Consider the following 23,025-nt stretch of genomic DNA (forward strand, 5'->3'; position numbering starts at 1 on the left):
TCTTGATATGCCACACTTGTCAGGTGGATGGATTATCTTGGCAAAGGAGAAATGCTCCCTAACAGGGATGTAAACAAAATTGTACACAAATTGAGAGAAATAAGCTTTTAGTGTGTATGGAACACTTCTGTGATTTATTATTTCAGCTCATGTAACAGGGGACTGACAATTTACATGTTGTGTTTTGTATTTTTAGTTCAGTATAGAAAGATGGAGAATAGATAGATGGAGATGAAAAGGCAGAGAGAGAATAGTAGTCAATATCTAGTTAGAGGATGCAACATTGTATCTGTCCCATTATGGCATCTGTGAGAGCATGGCCAGCGCCCCCCCGGAAGATTTTCCTAAAGAGCGATGGGTCTGGCCTCCCACCAGAGCCATTACACTCAGCGCTACAACAGCTCCTCAATGACACCAGATGGCTGGGGAACAATTGGACCATCAAAACACCAGCCAAGGCCAGACGACAGGCCCACTCAATTACCACCATGCATCAGACGTAGAGGCAGTGCTGGTATGTCTTTGAGATGCCCCTTTAATGTTCACCTGAGTGTAAAGGAGCAGCGTTCAGGGGCACAAAGTGTGTTCTCTCTCTCACACAGGCCCACTGACTTAACAAGATCAGCGCTGACAGAACAGGAGAGTTACATTAACCCCCTTTAGAGACACATGGGTGCTGCTTATGAAATGATGCAGGAAAACTGGCCCTTGCCAAGTGTAATGTGTGATATTTCAGAGCTATTGAATGGAGTGTTCAGCTTGTACAGGCCTAATGGCTGCATGTTGCTACAGTACTGTAAAGCAATGAAGTCTCCATGGACTGGTTATGCTATAGCTATAGCAGCACTGACCCTTCTCATTCCCACCCAGCTCCATGTCTCAAATGACAACCTATTCCTTATTTAGTGCACTAGGGCCCATCAGAGCAGGGATCATCAACTAGATTCAGCCACGGGACAGTTTTATCTTGATTGGATGGGCGGGGGGCCCGGAAGATAATTACAAGTAATTATAGACTGCAACTTGACAGCAAGACCCCAAACAGTTAGAAAAGGACCTGCATAAACTCCTTCACATTTTCTGGCTGGCGCTCACGTCGCCTTCATTGTTGTTTTCATTACTACATGATAATAACTTTGGACACGGGTGAGTTTCTATCAAAGTAAGTGCTCACTGTATGTATGGAGCATAATATGTGTGTCTTCCCGAAGTGGGTGGGGTTATATCCTGCCTGGTTGGCCCTGTCCGGGGGTATTGTCGGACGGGGCCACAGAGTCTCCCGACCCCTCCTGTCCCAGCCTCCAATATTTGTGCTGCAGTAGTTTGTGTTGGTGGGCTAGGGTCAGTCTGTTATGTCTGGAGTATTTCTCCGGTCTTATCCGGTGTCCTGTGTGAATTTAAGTATGCTCTCTCTAATTCTCTCTCTCTTTCTTTTGGAGAACCTGAACCCTAGGACCATGCCTCAGGACTACCTGGCCTGATGACTCCTTGTTGTCCCCAGTCCACCTGGCCGTGCTGCTGCTCCAGTTTCAACTGTTCTGCCTGCGGCTATGGAACCCTGACCTGTTCACCGGATGTGCTACCTGTCCCAGACCTGCTGTTTCCAACTCTCTAGAGACAGCAGGAGCAGTAGAGATACTCTGAATGATCGGCTATGAAAAGCCAACTGACATTTACTCCTGCGGTGCTGAACTGTTGCACCCTCGACAACCACTGTGATTATTATTTGACCCTGCTCGTTATCTTTGAACATTTGAACATCTTGGCCATGTTCTGTTATAATCTCCACCCGGCACCGCCAGAAGAGGACTGGCCACCCCTCATAACCTGGTTCCTCTCTAGGTTTCTTCCTAGGTTCGGGCCTTTCTAGGGAGTTTTTCCTAGCCACCGTGCTTCTACAACTGTATTGCTTGCGGTTTGGGGTTTTAGACTAGGTTTCTGTACAGCACTTTGTGACATCAGCTGATGTAAGAAGGGCTATATAAATACATTTGAATTTGATTGATAACCACAGACGTGCAAGGTAACGTCACTAATTTCATAGCCTTTATGTTATACTCAATCGTGCTTATGTAGCTAGCTACATTCTTCTATTAGCGCTGTAAAACAATGCTAATTGCGTTAGAGAGGTATTAGCTTGTGTTGTCTTTTGAAGCTACCCTGGCCTTGTGTTTTCATTTGGCCTGTTTAGCATAGCTCCGTCCTGCCCCCTTGTGGAGCTTAACAGTTACTGTTTCTTACTGTTATATAACTCATATTTGTGATTTTGTCAATGCAATTTGTGATTTTTATAGCAGTGTTATGTTACTTGCTATATCGTATTCTAATAATTCCTCTTTATTCTGTACTTTCAAAAACCAGATAACAGTCATGAACATTATTTGCCAGTATCACAACTGGAGCTGGACATCTTTGGAGCTGAAGATTGAGGCCAGCGTTTGTATGTTAGTGTACACTCCTTAACAGTTTTACTGGGTGAAAACACAGCAAGAAAACACACAGGACTATATGGAATTGTCATCCATTTTATTGAAGTATTGGGTGGTGGTTGAACAACAAAAACGTGTTTTACTAGAGGGGGAAAAAAACAGCAAGAAAAGACTGGCAACTTATGAATATGCATAACCCATATTCATGCAGTGACTGAACAACAACTGCATTTCCACCCCTCCCCGCCCCCAACCCCCACCTCTAAAGGCACAGTATCATAGTATCATGGCAGATCACCGGTCAAGTCACCTGTCAGGTCAGTCAGTCAGTAATCGCTACAGATAAGCTCAATAGTACCTGAGCATATGGTACTCCCCAAAGCATGGTGAAACACAGAGGTGTGTCATAAGCTAAACGCGGGTGCTTTGTCAACCTCCTCTGCTTCCTTCTTCCGGTGCCAGACCGGCAGACTATGCAGTGCCTCCGTGTGCCTTGAGCACCAGTTTGGAGGGACTTGCAGGGAAAATTCCACGCAGTGAGGCGTAGGGGATTGTCTGCAGCAGGACGGTCCCCAGTGGATGGACACCAAGGGGTGTGGTGCTCCTCTAGCAGCTCTCTGAGGCTTTTGGTAGGTAATTACTTTACCAATGAGGGAGTGGGGAGGATGAAGGAGGGGAGAGGATGATGAGGCAGTGGGTAGGTGGGTGAGATATTGTCACTATAGTTGCATAATGAAACTGTATGTGAACTGTACGTCCAATTACAAAAAATACCTTGTTCAGTAATCACCTCACCTGTTAGTTGGCGCTGAACTGTGTGGCCATTGAGGTCAGCAGTGTCGATCAGATGGAAAAATATCTTCATATACCACTTGGTAGTTTTCCTAGTGCATTTCACAAAGCCGTTTATCATGTCCGCCTTATCCACTGCCCCCATTTTGAGGTTATAGTCAAGCACACAGTCTGGTTTAATCTCTCTCTCCTGTCAGGTGGTCCACCTTCCCTGTGGCCAACATGGTTGCTGTATGGACAGTGGAGAGGACATGGACGTCTCATTTGTCTTGCCACTTTACTGCCAACCGTTCTTCTTGAACTCCACCTCCCCTCTCTGCATCCGAATGCCAGCATCCCCTTCCTGTTGACAGGCCCCTGTGCTGTTGGAGAGCAGATGCTGGAAGAGTGTGGGACTGCTGTACCAATTGTTCACATACAAAGTGTGTCCCTTGCCGAGATGAGGAGCCAGCGTGGTCATCACAGACCTGGACACCCCAAGCCCCTCATAATGTTGGATGTCAGTGGTGGACCCTGTGTAAACTATAATGTCCTGGACAAATCATGTCTTCACGTCACACATGACAAAGAACTTGACACCAAACCTTTGCCTTTTGGAGGGAATATATTGACGGAACGACAGTCTACCCTTCCATAACATCAGGGACTCATCAATCCATAGGTCCTTGTATGGCACAAAGACCAAACCAAATGCTGATGTCAGGCTGGTAAGAACATTTCTTATTTTGTGTAACGGGTCATTTAGGTCGACAGTAGCATTGTTGACGAAATGCAGGCATCGCAGCAGAACTAGGAAGCGGTCGGTCTTGGGAAAAGAGGGAGGCAACGAAGGGAGTTGCAAACATGGGATATGTGCTCCAGTATTCTCTTAGGGAGTTCTTCTTTGTCACCAGGAAGGTATAAATTTCACTAATTGTAGTTGTCACCCATTTAGCGAGTTTCCCCCTCACTCCTAGATCCCTCTTCTCATGTAGCTGCCACCAGTCTCCCACCAGCTCCTCTGTCGAAATAGCTTGAAGCCCTCTGCCTCAGGGGGAAATGGGAAGGGGCTTTGCACTCCAGACTGGGACTCAAAGCAAACTGCAGGGCCAGGAGAGGTGAAATAGCCGGCGGCCTTCCAGCTACCACAGACCTCCTGTACTTCATCCACTGTCGGTCTGCCTCCACCACCATCTTCAGAAGGGACCTGGGACTTCGTCAGTGGTCAAGGGGTCCTCAGATTCAGGGTTCTCAATGGCTACAAGGTTGGTGGGGCAGCTCCTCACTGTCAGAATCTGATTCCTGACTTTCATACTCATTTATAAAAATCTCCAGAATTTCCACATTTGTGAGTCGTCTCCCTTTGAAAGACATTGCTAATGCTACAGCTTAGCTCACTAGCTACATACATAAACAACACCGAATGGCTCAGAGTGGGAGAGAGGGGTTACGTGACTGACTGCCGGCACGCATCACTTGTATCAATAAATCCCTATCAGAAAATGTTTTGTGCGGTAATTTTTTATTTATTTACTGTTTTATTCACTCTTATCTAGGTGGGTGAGGACAGTGTGGAGAGCAATTGAGATTGCATCATCTATGGATATGATGGTGCGGTATGCAAATTGGAGTGGGTCTAGGGTGTCTGGGATTGTGGAGTTAATGTGTGCCATAACCAGCCTCTCAAAGCACTTCATGATTACAGAAGTGAGAGCTACAGGACGGCAGTCATTGTGTCACGAAGCCTTAAGAGTTCTTGGGGACAAGAATGATTGTGGTCATCTTAAAACATGGGACCAGGAGAGGTTGAAAATTACTGTGAATATGCCAGCCAGCTGTTCTGCGCCTGCTCTCAGAACGCGCCCTTGGGACATGAAGATGGCGCCGGAGGGAATGGCTGCTGTCTTATCGGCTCTTAACCAACAATGCTATTTAGTTTGTTTTTCCACATTGTTCGTAACTTGTTTTGTGAGTGGCTAATCTTCCTTTGCCTTCCATCCTGTTAGCTAATAAAAGGGATGAACTGAAAGCAAGTGTATCCTATCAACGAGACATTAACAACTGTAATATTGTATGTTTCACCGAGTCCTGGCTGAATGACGACATTAAGAACATACAGCTGGCGGGTTATACAGTATCGGCAGGATAGAACAGCAGCAGTAAGACACTCATGATAAGCTGTAGACCACACTACCTACCTAGAGTTTTCATCTGTATTTTTCGTAGCTGTCTACATACCACCACAGACCGATGCTGGCACTGAAACCGCACTCAATGAGCTGTATACCACCATAAGCAAACATGAAAACGCTCATCCAGAGGCGGCACTCCTAATGTCTGGGGACTTTAATGCAGGGAAACTTAAATCAGTTTCACCTAATTTCTATCAGCATGTTAAATGTGCAACCAGAGGGAAAACAAAATCTAGACCACCTTTACTCCACACAGAGACACATACAAAGCTCTCCCTCCATTTGGCAAATCTGACCATAACTCTATCCTCCTGATTCCTGCTAACAAGCAAAAATGAAAGCAGGAAGGACCTGTGACTTGGTCTATGAAAAACAGTGGTCAGATGAAGCATATACTAAACTACAGGACTGTTACAGGACTGTTTTGCTAGCACAGACTGGAATATGTTCTGGGATTCTCCCGATGGCATTGAGGAGTACACCACATCAGTCACTGGCTTCATCAATAAGTCCATTGATGACGTCGTCCCCACAGTGACTGCACGTACATACCCCAACCAGAAGACATGGATAACAGGCAACATTCACACTGAGCTAAAAGGTAGAGCTGCCGCTTTAAAAGAGCTGGACTCTAACCCAGAAGCTTATAAGAAATCCTGCTATGCCCGTACTACACCGGCTCCGACGCTCGTTGGAGGTGGCAGGGCATGCAAACTATTACAGACTACAAAGGGAAGCAAAACTGAGAGCTGCCCAGTGAGACAAGCCTACCAGACGAGCTAAATAACTTCTATGCTCGCTTCGAGGCAAGTAACACTGAAACATACGAGAGAATCAGCTGTTTCGGACGACTGTGTGATCACGCTCTCCGCAGTCGATGTAAGTAAGACATTTAAACAGGTCAACATTCACAAGGCTGCAGGACCATACGGATTACCAGGAGATATACTCCAAGCATGCACTGACCACCTGGAAAATGTCTTCACTGATATTTTCAACCTCTCCCTGTCTAAGTCTGTAATACCAACATGTTTCAAGCAGACCACAATAGTCCCTGTGCCCAATAACACTAAGGTAACTTGCCTAAATGACTACCGACCTGTAGTACTCACGTCTGTAGCCATGAAATAATTTTAAAAGGCTGGTCATGGCTCACATCAACACCATTATCCCAGAAACCCTAGACCCACTCCAATTTGCATACCGCACCAACAGATCCACAGATGATGCAATCTGTATTGCATTCCACACTGCTCTTTCACACCTGGACAAAAGGAACACCTATGTGAGAATGCTGTAATCATTGATTACAGCTCAGCGTTCAACACCATAGTGCCCTCAAAGCTCATCACTTAGCTAAGGACCCTGGGACTAAACACCCTCTGCAACTGGATCCTGGACTTCCTGATGGGCCACTGCTGGGTGGTAAGGGTAGGTAACCACACATCCGCCACGCTGATCTTCAACACGGGGGTGCCCCTCAGGTTTGCGTGTTCAGTCCCCTCCTGTACTCCCTGTTCACTCATGACTACACGGCTCCAACACCATCAATAAGTTTGCTGATGACACAACAGTGGTAGGCCTGATCACAACAATGAGGCAGCCTATAGGGAGGAGGTCAGAGACCTGACCGTGTGGTGCCAGGACAACAACCTATCCCTCAACGTGATCAAGACAAAGGAGATGATTGTGGACTACAGGAAGAGGACCGAGCACGCCCCCATTCTCATCGACAGGGCTGTAGTGGAGCAGGTTGAGAGCTTTAAGTTCCTTGGTGTCCACATCACCAGCAAACTAACATGGTCCAAGCACACCAAGACAGCCGTGAAGAGGGTACGACAAAACATATTCCCCCTCAGGAGACTGAAAAGATTTGGCATGGGTCCTCAGATCCTCAAAAGGTTTTACAGCTGCACCAGAGAGCATCCTGACTTGTTGCATCACTGCCTGGTATGGTAACTGCTCAGCCTCCGACTGCAAGTTTACTAGAGGGTAGTGTGTAGGGAAGACACGGTTACCAGATTCAAGATAAACCACGGTAAAATTCTCAACGGTTAATATTACAGTTTCAAATTTTAATTATCATTAAAACCGTGTTTGATTATCACGGTTTGAAAAACTCACTGTAAATGCTGTCCAGCATCAACCAAAGTTAGCAACAGTCTGACGCAGACGCAGCATGCAACCTGGGTTTTGTTTTGTGTGAAAACATGGCGGAAGGCAGTGACCGCGATCGGGAGATTTTTCAGCCTTCCAAAAGGACCAAATCTGAAGTGTGGTCGTATTTTGGGTGTTTTCAAGAGTGCTGAGGGAAACATAACTGAAGATGGTCCCACTGTCTGCAGAACATGCAAATTATTTTTTTAAATCACTGCGAAAGGGGGCAACACTTCAAACCTCGAGTCATCTTCGTGACCACCACCCACTACTTTATAGCGAATGTAAGGTAAGTTAACTTTTAGCACAATACATGTGGGGATTTCAGAATGGGGGATTTAAAAAAATATATATAAAAAAATTATTTCACCTTTATTTAATTTAACCAGGTAGGCTAGTTGAGAACAAGTTCTCATTTGCAACTGCGACCTGGCCAAGATAAAGCATAGCAGTGTGAACAGACAACACAGAGTTACACATGGAGTAAACAATTAACAAGTCAATAACACAGTAGGAAAAAAAGAGAGTCTATATACATTGTGTGCAAAAGGCATGAGGAGGTAGGCGAATAATTACAATTTTACAGATTAACACTAGAGTGATAAATGATCAGATGGTCATGTACAGGTAGAGATATAGGTGTGTAAAAGAGCAGAAAAGTAAATAAATAAAAACGATGGCGGTTATGATATCGTTTAGTACCTTGAGTGTGGCTGAGGTGCACCCATGATCAGCTCTGAAACCAGATAGCAGAGAGAGGAGAAGGTACGGTGGGATTCGAGATGGTCAGTGACCTGTTTGTTGACTTGGCTTTCGAAGACCTTAGATAGGCAGGGCAGGATGGATATAGGTCTGCAACAGTTTGGGTCCAGGGTGTCTCCCCCTTTGAAGAGGGGGATGACTGCGGCAGCTTTCCAATCCTTGGGGATCTCAGACGATATGAAAGAGAGGTTGAACAGGTTGGTAATAGGGGTTGCGACAATGGCGGCGGATAGTTTCAGAAATAGAGGGTCCAGATTGTCAAGCCCAGCTGATTTGTACGGGTCCAGGTTTTGCAGCTCTTTCAGAACATCTGCTATCTGGATTTGGGTAAAGGAGAACCTGGAGAGGCTTGGGCGAGTAGCTGCGGACGGGGGCGGAGCTGTTGGCCGAGGTTGGAGTAGCCAGGCGCTAACCACCTGATTACATTGCACTCCACGAGGAGCGTAAGTTGCTAGCTAGCATTAAAAACTTATCTTATAAAAAAACAATCAATCATAATCACTAGTTAACTACACATGGTTGATGATATTACTAGTTTATCTAGCGTGTCCTGCGTTGCATATAAACGATGCGGTGCGCATTCGCGAAAAAGGACCATCGTTGCTCCAACGTGTACCTAACCATAAACATTAATGCCTTTCTTAAAATCAATACACAAGTATATATTTTTAAACCTGCATATTCTAGTTAGTATTGCCTGCTAACATTAATTTCTTTTAACTAGGAAAAATGGTGTCACTTCTCTTGCAACAGAGTCAGGGTATATGCAGCAGTTTGGGCCGCCTAGCTCATTGCAAACTGTGTGAAGACTATTTCTTCCTAACAAAGACAGCCAACTTCGCCAAACGGGGGATGATTTAACAAAAGCGCATTTGCGAAAAAGAAAAGAAAAGTCGATGCACGACTGTACCTAACCATATACATCAATGCCTTTCTTAAAAATCAATATACAGAAGTATATATTTTTAAACCTGCTTATTTAGTTAAAAGAAATCCTGGTTAGCAGGCAATATTAACCAGGTGAAATTGTGTCACTTCTCTTGCGTTCATTGCACACAGAGTCAGGGTATATGCAACAGTTTGGGCCTCCTGGCTCGTTGAGAACTAATTTGCCAGAATTTTACGTAATTATGACATAAAATTGAAGGTTATGCAATGTAACAGGAATATTTAGACTTATGAATGCCACCCTTTAGATAAAATACGAAACGGTTCTGTATTTCACTGAAAGAATGTTGTTTTCGAAATGAGTTTCTAGATTCAACCATAATAATGACCTAAGGCTCGTGTTTCTGTGTGTTGTTATAATTAAGTCTATGATTTGATAGAGCAGTCTGACTGAGCGATGGTAGGCACCAGCAGGTTCGTAAGCATTCATTCAAACAGCACTTTCGTGTGTTTTGCCAGCAGCTCTTCACAATGCTTCAAGCATTGGGCTGTTTATGACTTCAAGCCTATCAACTCCCGAGATTAGGCTGGTGTAACCGATGTGAAATGGCTAGCTAGTTAGCGGGGTGCGCGCTAATAGCATTTCAAACGTCACTCGCTCTGAGACTTGGAGTAGTTGTTCCCCTTGCTCTGCATGGGTAACGCTGCTTCGAGGGTGGCTGTTGTTGATGTGTTACTGGTTAGAGCCCAGGTAGCGACGAGGAGAGGGACGGAAGCTATACTGTTATACTGGCAATACTAAAGTGGCTATAAGAACATCCAATAGTCAAAAGGTTTATGAAATACAAATGGTAGAGAGAGAAATAGTCCTATAATTCCTATAATAACTACAACCTAAAACTTCTTACCTGGGAATATTGAAGACTCATGTTAAAAGGAGCCACCAGCTTTCATATGTTCTCAAGTTCTGAGCAAGGAACTTAAAATTTTTAAAAAAATAAAAAAATAAAAAGAAAGCTAATGTTTACCTTTATTTTACTAGACAAGTCAGTTAAGAACAAATTCTTATTTTCAATGACGGCCTAGGAACAGTGGGTTAACTGCCTGTTCAAGGGCAGAACGACAGATTTTGTACCTTGTCAGCTCGGGGATTTGAACTTGCAACCTTTTGGGTACTAGTCCAAATGCTCTAACCACTAGGCTACACTGCACTTTTATTTTCTTCTCCAACACTTTGTTTTTGCATTATTTAGACCAAATATATATTTTTTAAATCGGTATGGGCTTTTTTTGGTCCTCCAATAATCGGTATCGGTATGGGCGTTGAAAAATCATTATCGGTCGACCTCTAGTCTGCAGACTCTATTCACCCATTGTACATAACACGTTATGGAGTTTAGTCACCCACCCATCATATTTTGTTATATTAAAATCCTGCAAACGTCGACTTGGTTGTAAAAGTGTTCCAACAGGAGAAACACTATAGACTCCTATACACGACTCCTGTATTTATGTCAATTGTTGGTCTCATTGCAATTACTATCACTGTCTTCTTAAGACTCATTTGTATTTATGTACAGTTAAAGTCGGAAGTTTACATACACCTTAGCCAAATACATTTAAACTCAGTTTCACAATTCCTGACATTTAATCCTAGTAAAAATTCCCTGTCTTAGGTCAGTTAGGATCACCACTTTATTTTAAGAATGTGAAATGTCAGAATAATAGTAGAGAGAATTATTTCAGCTTTAATTTCTTTCATCATATTCCCAGTGGGTCAGAAGTTTACATACACTCAATTAGTATTTGGTAGCATTGCCTTTAAATTGTTTAACTTGGGTCAAACATTTTGGGTAGCTTTCCACAAGCTTCCCACAATAAGTTGGGTGAATTTTGGTACATTCCTCCTGACAGAGCTGATGTAACTGAGTCAGGTTTATAAGGCCTCCTTGCTTGCACATGCTTTTTCAATTCTGCCCACAAATTTTCTAGAGGTTTGAGGTCAGGGCTTTGTGATGGCCACTCCAGTATCTTGACTTTGCTGTCCTTAAGCCATTTTAACATTTATTTAACCAGGTAGGCCAGTTGAGAACAAGTTCTCATTTACAACTGCGACCTGTCCAAGATAAAAAGCAAAGCAGTGCGACAAAAACAACAGTTACACATAAACAATAGAAAAATCTATGTACAGTGTGTGCAAATGTAGAAGATTAGGGAGGTAAGGCAATAAATAGGCCAGAGGCGAAATAATGACAATTTAGCATTAACACTGGAGTGATAGATGTGCAGATGATGATGTGCAAGTAGAGATACTGGGGTGCAAAAGAGCAAGAAGATAAATAACAATATGGGAATGAGGTAGTTGAGTGTGCTATTTACAGATTGGCTGAGTACAGGCATAGTAAATTGGGCATCATGTGTCTTAGTGACGCAGAATTAAAATCGCCAGGCAACCAGAACAGCAGCCTCTGGATGTAGGTTTCCTTGCTTGTTTATAGCCTTGTACAGTCCATTAAGTGCCAGCTTGTTATTTGTCTTATCCTGGAGGTAGAATATGTCTTGTGATGCAGTGTGATATGCTCCCTGCACTGCAGTGCTGGTATGTTTATTACATCACAATGCGATAAGACTCCACAGAAAGGGAGGACTGTTGCAGTGTGGGAAAAGTTTCCGGTGTTGTTTACATACACCTTAGCCAAATACATTTAAACTCAGTTTTTCACAATTCCTGACATTTAATCCTGGTAAAAATTCCCTGTCTTAGGTCAGTTAGGATCACCACTTTATTTTAAGAATGTGAAATGTCAGAATAATAGTACAGATATTTATTTCAGCTTTTATTTCTTTCATCACATCACATTCCCAGTGGGTCAGAAGTTTACATACAGTCAATTAGTATTTTGTAGCATTGCCTTTAAATTGTTTAACTTCGGTCAAACATTTTGGGTAGCATTCCACAAGCTTCCCACAATAAGTTGGGTGAATTTTGACCCATTCCTCCTGACAGAACTGGTGCAACTGGTTTATAGGCCTCCTTGCTTGCACATGCTTTTTCAGTTCTGTCCACAAATTTTCTATAGGATTGAGGTCAGGGCTTTGTGATGGCCACTCCAGTACCTTGACTTTGTTGTCCTTAACTTCTTAAGGTATAGGGGGCAGCATTTTCACTTTTGGATAAATAGCGTGCCCAATTTCAACTTCCTGCTACTCATGCCAAGAATATAAGATATGCATATTATTAGTAGATTTGGATAGAAAACACCCTGAAGTTTCTAAAACTGTTTGAATCATGTCTGAGTATACCAGAACTTATGTAGCAGGCAAAACTCAGAGGACTAACCGTTCAGATTTTTTTTTAGGTCTGTCTGTTCAGTGAGTTCTCGTTGGCAAACGACATTTCTTAGGAACTTGTTTTCAGTTCATCCCGCTTCCACTGGATGTGACCAGTCTATGGAATTTGGTTGAGGTTATTCATTTGTGCAATGAAGAAGTAGGCCATCTGGGAACTGCGTAACACTGTTGAGAGTTGCGCAAGACGTGAAAAGTAGCTTGGTTTGGTTCCTGTATTGAACACAGATAGGGGCGGCAGGGTAGCCTAGTGGTTAGAGCGTTGGACTAGTAACCGGAAGGTTGGAAGTTCAAACCCCCGAGCTGTTGTTCTGCCCCTGAACAGGCAGTTAACCCACTGTTCCTAGGCCGTCATTGAAAATAAGAATTGTTCTTAACTGACTTGCCTTTGTTTACTGTTGTGCTATCATCAGATAATAGCTTCTTATGCTTTCGCCGAAAAGCCTTTTTCAAATCTGACATGTTGGCTGGATTCACAATGAGTGTAGCTTTAATTGAGTATCTTACATGTGTGATTTAACGAAAGTTTGATGTTTATATCATTTTTATTTTATTTGCCACGCTGCATTTTCCCTGGCTTTTCCCAAGTGGGATGCAACCGTTCCCTATACCATAAGAAGTTAAGCCATTTTGCCACAACTTTGGAAATATGCTTGGGGTTATTGTCCATTTGGAAGACCCATTTGCGACCAAGCTTTAACTTCCTGACTGATGTCTTGAGATGTTGCTTCAATATATCCACATCATTTTCCTTCTCATGATGCCATCTATTTTGTGAAGTGCACCAGTCCCTCCTGCAGCAAAGCACCCCCACAACATGATGCTGCCACCCCCGTGCTTCACGGTTGGGATGGTGTTCTTCGCCATACAAGCCTCCCCCTTATCCTCCAAACATAACGATGGTCATTATGGCCAAACAGTTCTATTTCTGCTTCATCAGACCAGAGGACATTTCTAAAAAAAATACGATCTTTGTCCCCATGTGGAGTTGCAAACCGTAGTCTGGCTTTTTTATGACGGTTTTGGAGCAGTGGCTTCTTTCATGCTGAGCAGCGTTTCAGGTTGTCAATATAGGACTTGTTTTACTGTGGATATAGATACTTCTGTACCGTTTTGCTCCACCACCTTCACAAGGTCCTTTGCTGTTGTTCTGGGATATCTCTAGGAGACAGAACGCATCTCCTTCCTGAGCAGTATGAAGGCTGAGTGATCCCATGGTGTTTATACCTGCGTACTATTGTTTGTACAGATGAACGTGGTACCTTCAGGCTTTTGGAAATTGCTCCCAAGGAAGAACCAGACTTGTGGAGGTCTACAATCTTTTTTTATGAGGGCTTGGCTGATTTCTTTAGATCTTCCCATGATGTCAAGCAAAGAGGCACTGAGTTTGAAGGTAGGCTTTCAAATACATCCACAGGTACACCTCCAATAGGCTAATTGACAGACTCAAATTATCAGAAGCTTCTAAAGCCATGATATCATTTTCTGGAATTTTCCAAGCTGTTTAACGGCACAGTCAACTTAGTGTATGTAAAACTCCTGACCCACTGGAATTGTGATGCAGCGAATAAGTGAAATAATCTGTCTGTAAACAAAGTAGATGTCCTAACCAACTTACCAAAACGAGTTCTAATGACTTCAACCTAAGTGTATGTAAACTTCAACTGTACATGACACACAGCTAGCGGTCTGGCCGTCTGTCTCCCTGCTAGGACACATGAGAAGTCTCTTTCAAAATAACCATGTCTCTGGGAGTCATGAGCATGCCCTAAATAGCTAGGCAGGCCTCCTTTCGGCACCAGTGTCAGACAGCAGGGATGGAGGGGGGAGGTGGGGGGGTTGCTCAGGTGTAACTCAGAATCATGGCCGGCATATAATATCACAAGACTTTGTAGTTCCAGCTGAGATCCATCCACTCATTGTAGATCAGAGCCCGTATCAATAAAGCCTCTCAAGAGTAGGAGTGCTGATCTAGGATCAGGTCCCCACCTGTCAATAGGTCTTATTCATTATGATCTATACTTTAAAAACCTGCACTCCTACTCTGAGACGCTTTGTGGATACAGGCCCAAGACTGGCGTGTCTAAAAGGAATGCACAGTAGCGGAAAACTGACACTGGAACACTGTCAACTGACCCTCTCATAACCAAACATGTAACCCATATCTCAAACTGATCACATCACTCGTATTATGTTCATGAACTAGCAGTCAGAAATGTTGATAGCTACTGTAGTAATAGAAGTATGTTGACAAGACAAAGGAGGCCTGAATCTATGAACCTGGCAGTCGGACAGCAATGCCAGTGGAGTGCTGATAGGGAGAGATTCTATATTGACTGAACCCTGGTGATTGATTTTCCTTTGTGTGTGAGAGACCGAGAGAGAGGAGAGCGAGAGAGGCCTGTTTGTGAGATTCCTCCCTCCCTGCCTGTCTGCCAGTGATTGCAATGTACTAGAGGGGTGTGTTTTCCCCTGCTCTCTCAGGAGACATTGACCGCAGGCCTCAGGAATCCACAGCTGCAGCTCCACAGCACCGCATTAAAGCAGCCAGCCAGCCCAGCTAATCTACCTCTAATCTGGACAGGGGTGGGGGGGATACACAAGGCTAATTTACACCAACCCAGTGACACCCGGTCTGAGACAAAATGGCAGACGATTGGCGGGGGAGATAAGGATGTCAGTGTATTATGGAGCGACCGGGGGCCGTGAGAGAGAATGGGCTCAGGAGAGGTCTTACAATAACTCAGGCCAAATCCATGTTCTGATGAGGCAGCACTCTTGTACTTTGTACTGTTGGTAACCTTGCCGAGTGCTTCCCAGACACCAACAGCTTCAACCATGTCATGTCACTGGTCATATAACCGGACATATAGAACAGGCAAAGCGGGGGCAGTGTTTTGCCACCTCATGAAGGGGCGTATGTGTTTATTAGGGCTGGGCGATAAGGCCTAAAAATCTAGGTTCTCATTCATGAGCAATTCACAATACTGTGCATTCAGAAAGTGTTCAGACCACTTAACTTTTTACACATTTTGTTACGTTAGACTTATTCCCCACCCCATAAAATCCCTAATCTACACACAATACCCCATTATGACAAAGCAAAAAAAGGTTTTTCAGAAATGTTTGCAAAAGTATTAAAACATAAAGAAGAGGAATATCACATTTACATAAATATTCAGACCCTATACTTAGTACTTTGTTGAATGACCTTTGGCAAAGATTACAGCCTCGAGTCTTCTTGGGTATGCTTGGCACTCCTGTATTTTGGGAGTTCTCCCATTCTTCTCTGCATATCCTCTCAAGCGCAGTCAGGATGGATGGGGAGCATCGCTGCACAGCTATTTTCAGGTCTCTCCAGAGATGTTCAACTGGGTTCAAGTTCGGGCTCTGGCTGGGCCTCTCAAGGACATTCAGAGACTTGTCCTGAAGCCACTCCTGCACTGTCTTGACTGTGTGATCAGGGTTGTTGTCCTGTTGGAAGGTGAACCTTCGCCCCAGTCTGAAGTCTTGAGAAGGTTTTTAAAATCAAGGATCTCTCTGCACTTTGCCTCGATCCTGACTGGTCACCCAGTGCCTGACGCTGAAAAACATACCAACAGGATGATTGGTTTCCCTGTTTCACCGTAGGGATGGTGCCAGGTTTCCTCCAGACGTGACGCTTGGCATTCAGGCCAAAGAGTTCAATCTTGGTATCATCAGACCAGAGAATCCTGTTTCTCATAGTCAGAGTTTTTAGGTGCCTTTTGGCAAACTCCAAGCAGGCGGTCATGTGCCTTTTACTGAGGAGTGGCTTCTGTCTGGCCACTCTACCATAAAGGCCTGATTGGTGGAGTGCTGCAGAGATGGTTGTCCTTCTGGAAGGTTCTCCCACCTCCACAGATGTCAGTGTGACCTTCAGGTTCTTGGTCATCTCCCTGACCAAAGCCCTTCTCCCCTGATTGCTCAGTTTGGACAGGTGGCCAGCTCTAAGAAGAGTCTTTGTGGTTCCAAACTTCTTCCATTTAATAATGATGGCCACTGTGTTCTTGGGGACCTTCACTACTGCAGAATTTTTGTTGTACCCTTCCCCAGATCTGTGCCTCGACACAATCCTGTCTTTGTTTTTGCTCTAACATGCACTGTTAACTGTGGGACCTTATATAGCCAGGTGTGTGCCTTTCCAAACCATGTCCAATCAATTTGATTTACCACAGGTGGACTCCAATCAAGTTGTAGAAACATCACAAGGATGATCAATGGAAACAGGATGGACCTGAGCTCATTTTCAATTCACATAGCAAAGGGTCTGAATACTTACAGTGCCAGTCAAAAGTTGACACACCTACTCATTCCAGGGTTTTTCTTTATTTTTACTATTTTCTACATTGTAAAATAGTGAAATACATCAAAACTATGAAATAACACATATGGGATCATGTACAGTAGTAACCAAATGTGTTAAACAAATCAAACCATATTTTATATTTGGGATTCTTCAAAGAAGCCACCCTTGGCCTTGACAGCTTTGCACACTCTTGGCATTTGCTCAATCAACTTCAACTGGAATGCTTTTCCAATAGTCTTGAAGGAGTTCCCACATATTCTGTTCCCACAAACAGACAATAAAAAATAAAAAACTTTATTCTTGAGATACAGGCACTCTCTCGCTCTCTTTCTCTCTGGGCTCTGTGTTGGTGCATGGACTTTTAAAGGTGAGCTCACCCTGTCTGCCACTGTACAGATCAAACCACTCTCCCCTGCTGTCTCTATGGCTCAGATTCAAACCACTCCCAGAGCAGCGCCAAGGCAGGCACCACACAAACCTTTTAGCAGTGTTTTTGGTGAGAGACCAAAAAAGATGAGTGGAGGGTGGGGAACCTGACTTCAAAGCAGAAGTCAAAAGAGAAGGTGAGCAGAGGGCAGGCTAGTATGGACAAACACAGGGCTGACCTTAACCTTGATGGCTCATTCCATCTATTCTACAGTATCTCAGCCAGCCGGCCGGCCTCTGGCTCTTTGCGGCAGTGTAACTTCAGAGCAGGACAGTTGGACTATCTTCATAGAGCTAATTGGTTCTGTTCAACAGCCGGCCTCACAATCAGGAAGGCTGCAGGGGGACGGATGGATGTGTTGGTCTGTCTGTCTGTGTGTGTGTCTGGGAGGAGGGATTAAAGAGATTATGTAATATTCCTCTCCACAGACCACGGACTGACAGCTTCAGCTGGTAGGGAAGTATATGGAAGCGGGGGCCTGCTGCATCGCATGCAGAGAAATTGGATGACAGAACTGACTGAAGCAAAACAGAGACAGAGACAACATAATGGTGTGACGAGATAAGAGAAAGGAAGGCCTCAAAAAGACTCAGGAAAGCCAACCGGCATACCACCCAGCCAGCTTTCCTCTGAAGTTAAACAGGATTGGGTCTGGTCGAGAGACCACCCGTGAAGACACAGTAAGATTGGAGAACCAGTAGGGGACACTCTTTCCTCTGCTCTAAGGAGAGTCCAATGCCCCAGGGTAGTGACAGGGACCCTGCCCTGCAGAGTCCTTAGGATGAGATGTTAAACCGAGGTCCTGTGGTCACAAAAGATCCCACGGCATTTCTCTCTCCAAAATGGACACCACAAATCAGCCAGGTGTGTTAAGCCGTCAGCATGCTTCAGCTAGCCGAACAAGTGTGCTTACATATTCCCTGAAAGGACCTTCACTTGAAAAACGAGAGAAAAAAGGAGCAATAGTACCGTTTGTCCATTTTGAGAAGCCGTAGCCAGTATACACTTCCTCAAAATAGTCAGAAAAGTATGACACGGATGGTGTGCAGAAAAAGAGGGCTGTGTGTGTGTGTGTTGAATCATCGTGACAGACGTAGAACAGATAGAGGGCGAGAGCTGATAGATGTGTCATGTCTGCTGTAGAGAGATGGTGTGTGTGTGTTTCATAACGTGAGGCAGTGTTATGCTATAACAGTGAGGGGACAGTTGAAAGAGGGCAGGGGTCTATGGAATGTGTGACGTATCGAGTGGAAGTGTTATGTTACAGGCTAACAAAGAGAGGGGGCAGATAGACAGAGCTGATAAAGGAGTAGATATGTTATGTGTGTGTCGTACCGTGTGGCAATGTTATGCTGGCCCCGTCGATGATGGCCTGGGCCAGTTCATGGTCGTTGCTCTCGAAGGCCTGGGCGGCGGCCCTGAGCGCGTCCCAGATCTCCTTGCGGCCCTCGAAGGCGGGCGCAGTGTCCCAGAACTCATCCCGCTTACTGCGCAGCTGGCCGTCCGTCATTGGATAGTCACTCTTCCATTTGGGCTTCTCTCTCTTCAAGGCCTGGTTACGCCCAAGAGCCACTGAGAAAGAAAGAGAGTTCTAAATTTGTTTGTGTATTCATTTCTTATGTACAGTTGAAGTTGGAAGTTTACATAGACCTTAGCCAAATACATTTAAACTCAGTTTCACAATTTCTGACATTTAATCCTAGTAAAAATTCCCTGTCTTAGGTCAGTTAGGATCACCACTTTATTTTAAGAATGTGAAATGATTTATTTCAACCCTTCTTTCATCACATTCCCAGTGGGTCAGAAGTTTACATGCTATCAAATACTAATTGAGTGTATTGCCTTTAAATTGTTTAACTTGGGTCAAATGTTTCAGGTAGCCTTCCACAAGCATCCCACAATAAGTTAGGTACATTTTGGCCCATTCCTCCTGACAGAGCTGGTGTAACTGAGTCAGGTTTGTAGGCCTCTTTGCTTGCACACACTTTTTCAGTTTGCCCAGAAATGTTTCAATAGGATTGAGGTCAGGGCTTTGTGATGGCCACTCCAGTACCTTGACTTTGTTGTCCTTAAGCCATTTTGCCGCAACCTTGGAAGTATGCTTGGGGTCATTGTCCATTTGGAAGACCCATTTGTGACCAAGCTTGAACTTTGACTGATGTATTGAGATCTTGCTTCAATATATCCACATCATTTTCCTTCTCATGATGCCATCTTTGTGAAGTGCACCAGTCCCTCCGGCAGCAAAGCACCCCCACAACATGATGCTGCCACCCCGTTGCTTCACGGTTGGGATGGTGTTCTTCGGCTTGCAAGCCCCTTTTTCCTCCAAACATAACAATTGTCATTATGGCCAAACTGTTCTATTTTTGTTTCATCAGACCAGAGGACATTTCTCCAAAAAGTATGATCTTTGTCCCCATGTGCAGTTGCAAACCGTAGTCTGGCTTTTTTATGGCAGTTTTGGAGCAGTGGCTTCTTCCTCTTCCTTGCTGAGCGGCCTTTCAGGTTATGTTGATATAGGACTCGTTTTACTGTGGATATAGATACTTGTACCCATTTCCTCCAGCATCTTCACAAGGTCTTTTGCTGCTGCTCTGGGATTGATTTGCACTTTTCTCATCAAAGTACGTTCATCTCTAAAAGAAAGAATGCGTCTCCTTCCTGAGTGGTATGACAGCTGTGTGGACCCATGGTGTTTAGACTTGCGTACTATTGTTTGTACAGATGAACGTGGTACCTTCAGGCGTTTGGAAATTGCTCCCAAGGATGAACCAGACTTGTCTATAACTGTTTTCTGAGGTCTTGGCTGATTTCTTTTGATTTTCCCATGATGTCAAGCAAAGAGGCAAAATACCTCCATAGGTACATCTCCAATTGACTCCAATGATGTCAATTAGCCTATCAGAAGCTTCTAAAGCAATGGCATCATTTTCTGGAATTTTCCAAGCTGTTTAAAGGCTCAGTCAACTTGGTGTATGTAAACTTCTGACCCAATGGAGTTGTGATACAATGAATTATAAAAGGAAAATGTCTGTAAACAACTGTTGGGAAAATGTATTGTGTCATGCACAAAGTAGATGTCCTAACCGACTTGCCAAAACTATAGTTTGTTAACAAAACATTTGTGGAGTGGTTGAAAAACAAGTTTTAATGACTCCAACCTAAGTGTATGTAAACTTCCAACTTCATCTGTACTTTAATTCTAACCATGTGATATATGGCTATACATACACTGATATGAAATGAGATCATTAACTATTGTTATATCCTGGGCTTGTACTTCTCGACCTTAAGACCTACGACCACAATTCCAGTTTCTTAACACCAAAGGTTAAGACATAATAACACTTCTAGAAACATGGTGTTACACTGAACAAAAATTTAAACGCAACATGTAAAGTGTTGGTCCCATGTTTCATGAGATAAAATAAAAGATCCCAGAAACGTTCCATATGCACAAAAAGCTTATTTCTCTCAAATGTTTTTGCACAAATTTGTTCACATCCCTGTTAGTATTTCTCCATCCACCTGACAGTTGTGGTATATCAAGAAGTTGATTTAACAGCATGATCATTACACAGGTGCACCTTGTGCCGGGGACAATTAAAGGCCACTCTAAAATGTGCAGTTTTGTCACAACACAATGCCACAGATCTCAAGTTGAGGGAGCGTGCAATTGGCATGCTGACTGCAATAAAGTCTACCAGCGCCGTTGCCAGTGAATTTAATGTTAATCTCTCTACCATAAGCCGCCTCCAACGTCATTTTAGAGAATTTGGCTGTACGTCCAACCGGCCTCACAATTGCAGACCACATGTATGGCGTCACGTCAGAGTGCCCCATGGTGGTGCTGGGGTTATGGTATGGGCAGGCATAAACTACAGACAACGAACACAACTGCATTATATCGATAGCAATTTGAACGCACTGAGATACCATGAGGCCATCATGAGGCCCACTGTTGTGCCATTCATCCACCGCCATTGGGGCAGCAGGTAGCCTAGTGGTTAGAGCGTTGGGCCAGTAAACCGAAAGTTTGCTGGATCAAATCCCCGAGCTGACACGGTATCTGTCGTTCTGCCCCTGAACAAGGCAGTTAACCCACTGTTCTCCAAATGCCGTCAATGTAAATAAGAATTTGTTCTTAACTGGACTTGCTTAGTTAATAAAGGTTAAATACATTTTTTTTTTTTTAAAAAGCACCTCATGTTTCAGCATGATAATACACAGCCCCATGTCGCAATGATCTGTACACTATTCCTGGAAGCTTAAAATGTCCCAGATCATCCATGGCCTTCATACTCACCCGGACTGCATGTCACCCATTGAGCATGTTTGCGATGCTCTGGACCGAAGGGTGCGACAGCGTGTTCTAGTTTTAGCCCATATCCAGCGTCTTCGCACAGGCATTGACGAGGAGTGGGACAACATTCCACTGGCCACAATCAACAGCCTGATGAACTCTAAGCGAATGAGATGTGTCGCGCTGCATGAGGCAAATGGTGGGCCGATCTACGCCCCTACCTTTTTTTTTGGTATCTGTGAAATCCATAGATTAGGGTCTAATGAATTTCTCAATTGACCGAATATAAACTGTAACACCGCGAAATCTTTGAAATTGTTGCATGTTGAGTTTATATTTTTGTTCAGTATAGATACTCAATGTCCTTCAGGCTATAGGGAAATTCTACTTCCACCAGTAAAATATAAAACCGAACAGGGTTTCGGGAGGAATGATCATATGGTATTAAACAGGTTCTTTCGCTGAGCCAAATCAAAAAGGGAAACATTTGGTTAAAACTCAAATGCACATTCCTTAGTGACAATGATTTCTATATAGGTGCTGTGTATGCTTCTCTGATCATGTCCAAAGAGAGAACCCCTTTCAAGCTGAGCGAAATGTGCTTTTGTGTAGATATTTGAATACTAAAACCGGTTCTGAACTTGAATGTGTAGACCCTGAGGGTTATAGACATATATTTGGACATCCCTCCACATACCCATCCCATCACTAGTAATAGAAATAGCCCAGACCAGGTAGGGAACAAAAATGGAAAGGAGTTGGTGCATCTACAGTATGTCAAGCCTTAGTCCTGTATTTTATTAATGGCATGATTAGAGGGGATTGTTTGGGAAGGTTCAGCTACTGCTCAGCTCTTCAGACCAGTGTTGTTGACTAAGCAATATCAGACTTGGACCCCTCCTCCGTTAGGGCATCCACTGTCAGACCACCGACACTATTGTCTGACCACTGCCAGTCTTTTTGAAAAGACTTCTCCACCCAAAGACCACACGAACAGAGCCCCGTACACTGATTCATGTAAATAAAACATACATATGGACCCCTGACAGTTCAACACACTTAAAACACAGCATTGCGCTGCCTAGAAATTACAACCTGTATCAATGATTTCCATTCAACTATATTCAGCCCAAACCTCCAACATAACTTTGGCTGTAAATAAATGTAATTAGATTATCATAAAGCAGCCACAAAACCACATTTAAGCAACATTTAAAAATAAAAAAAACTGTTCTAATTGGAAACCTCAAAAAAAAAAAACATTTGATGCTGAATGTAATCTCATAAAGGGAAAAAAACAGACCTTGATCAAATAGAATACATCACTAACCACAGGATAGAGACGTTCGGAGTATTCTGAGAACTCTGAAAGAGATTGAAGACCCCATTGATGGAAACCAGTTCTGAATGAAATAGTC

The 23,025-nt window shown here is 43.8% G+C and overlaps 1 protein-coding gene across 1 annotated transcript in view; it reads right to left on the bottom strand.

Moving 5' to 3' along the window:
* The window catches only part of LOC112258299 (ubiquitin domain-containing protein 2), a 73,591-nt gene that overhangs the window by 18,355 nt on the left and 32,211 nt on the right, over positions 1-23,025 (bottom strand). Inside the window, exon 2 of the mRNA XM_024432578.2 lies at positions 18,637-18,873. Within this exon, the coding sequence (XP_024288346.1) occupies positions 18,637-18,873 (237 nt within the window). The remainder of the gene's footprint in view (positions 1-18,636; positions 18,874-23,025) is intronic.

Source organism: Oncorhynchus tshawytscha, linkage group LG09, assembly GCF_018296145.1.
Source record: "Oncorhynchus tshawytscha isolate Ot180627B linkage group LG09, Otsh_v2.0, whole genome shotgun sequence".
Taxonomy (NCBI): domain Eukaryota; kingdom Metazoa; phylum Chordata; class Actinopteri; order Salmoniformes; family Salmonidae; genus Oncorhynchus; species Oncorhynchus tshawytscha.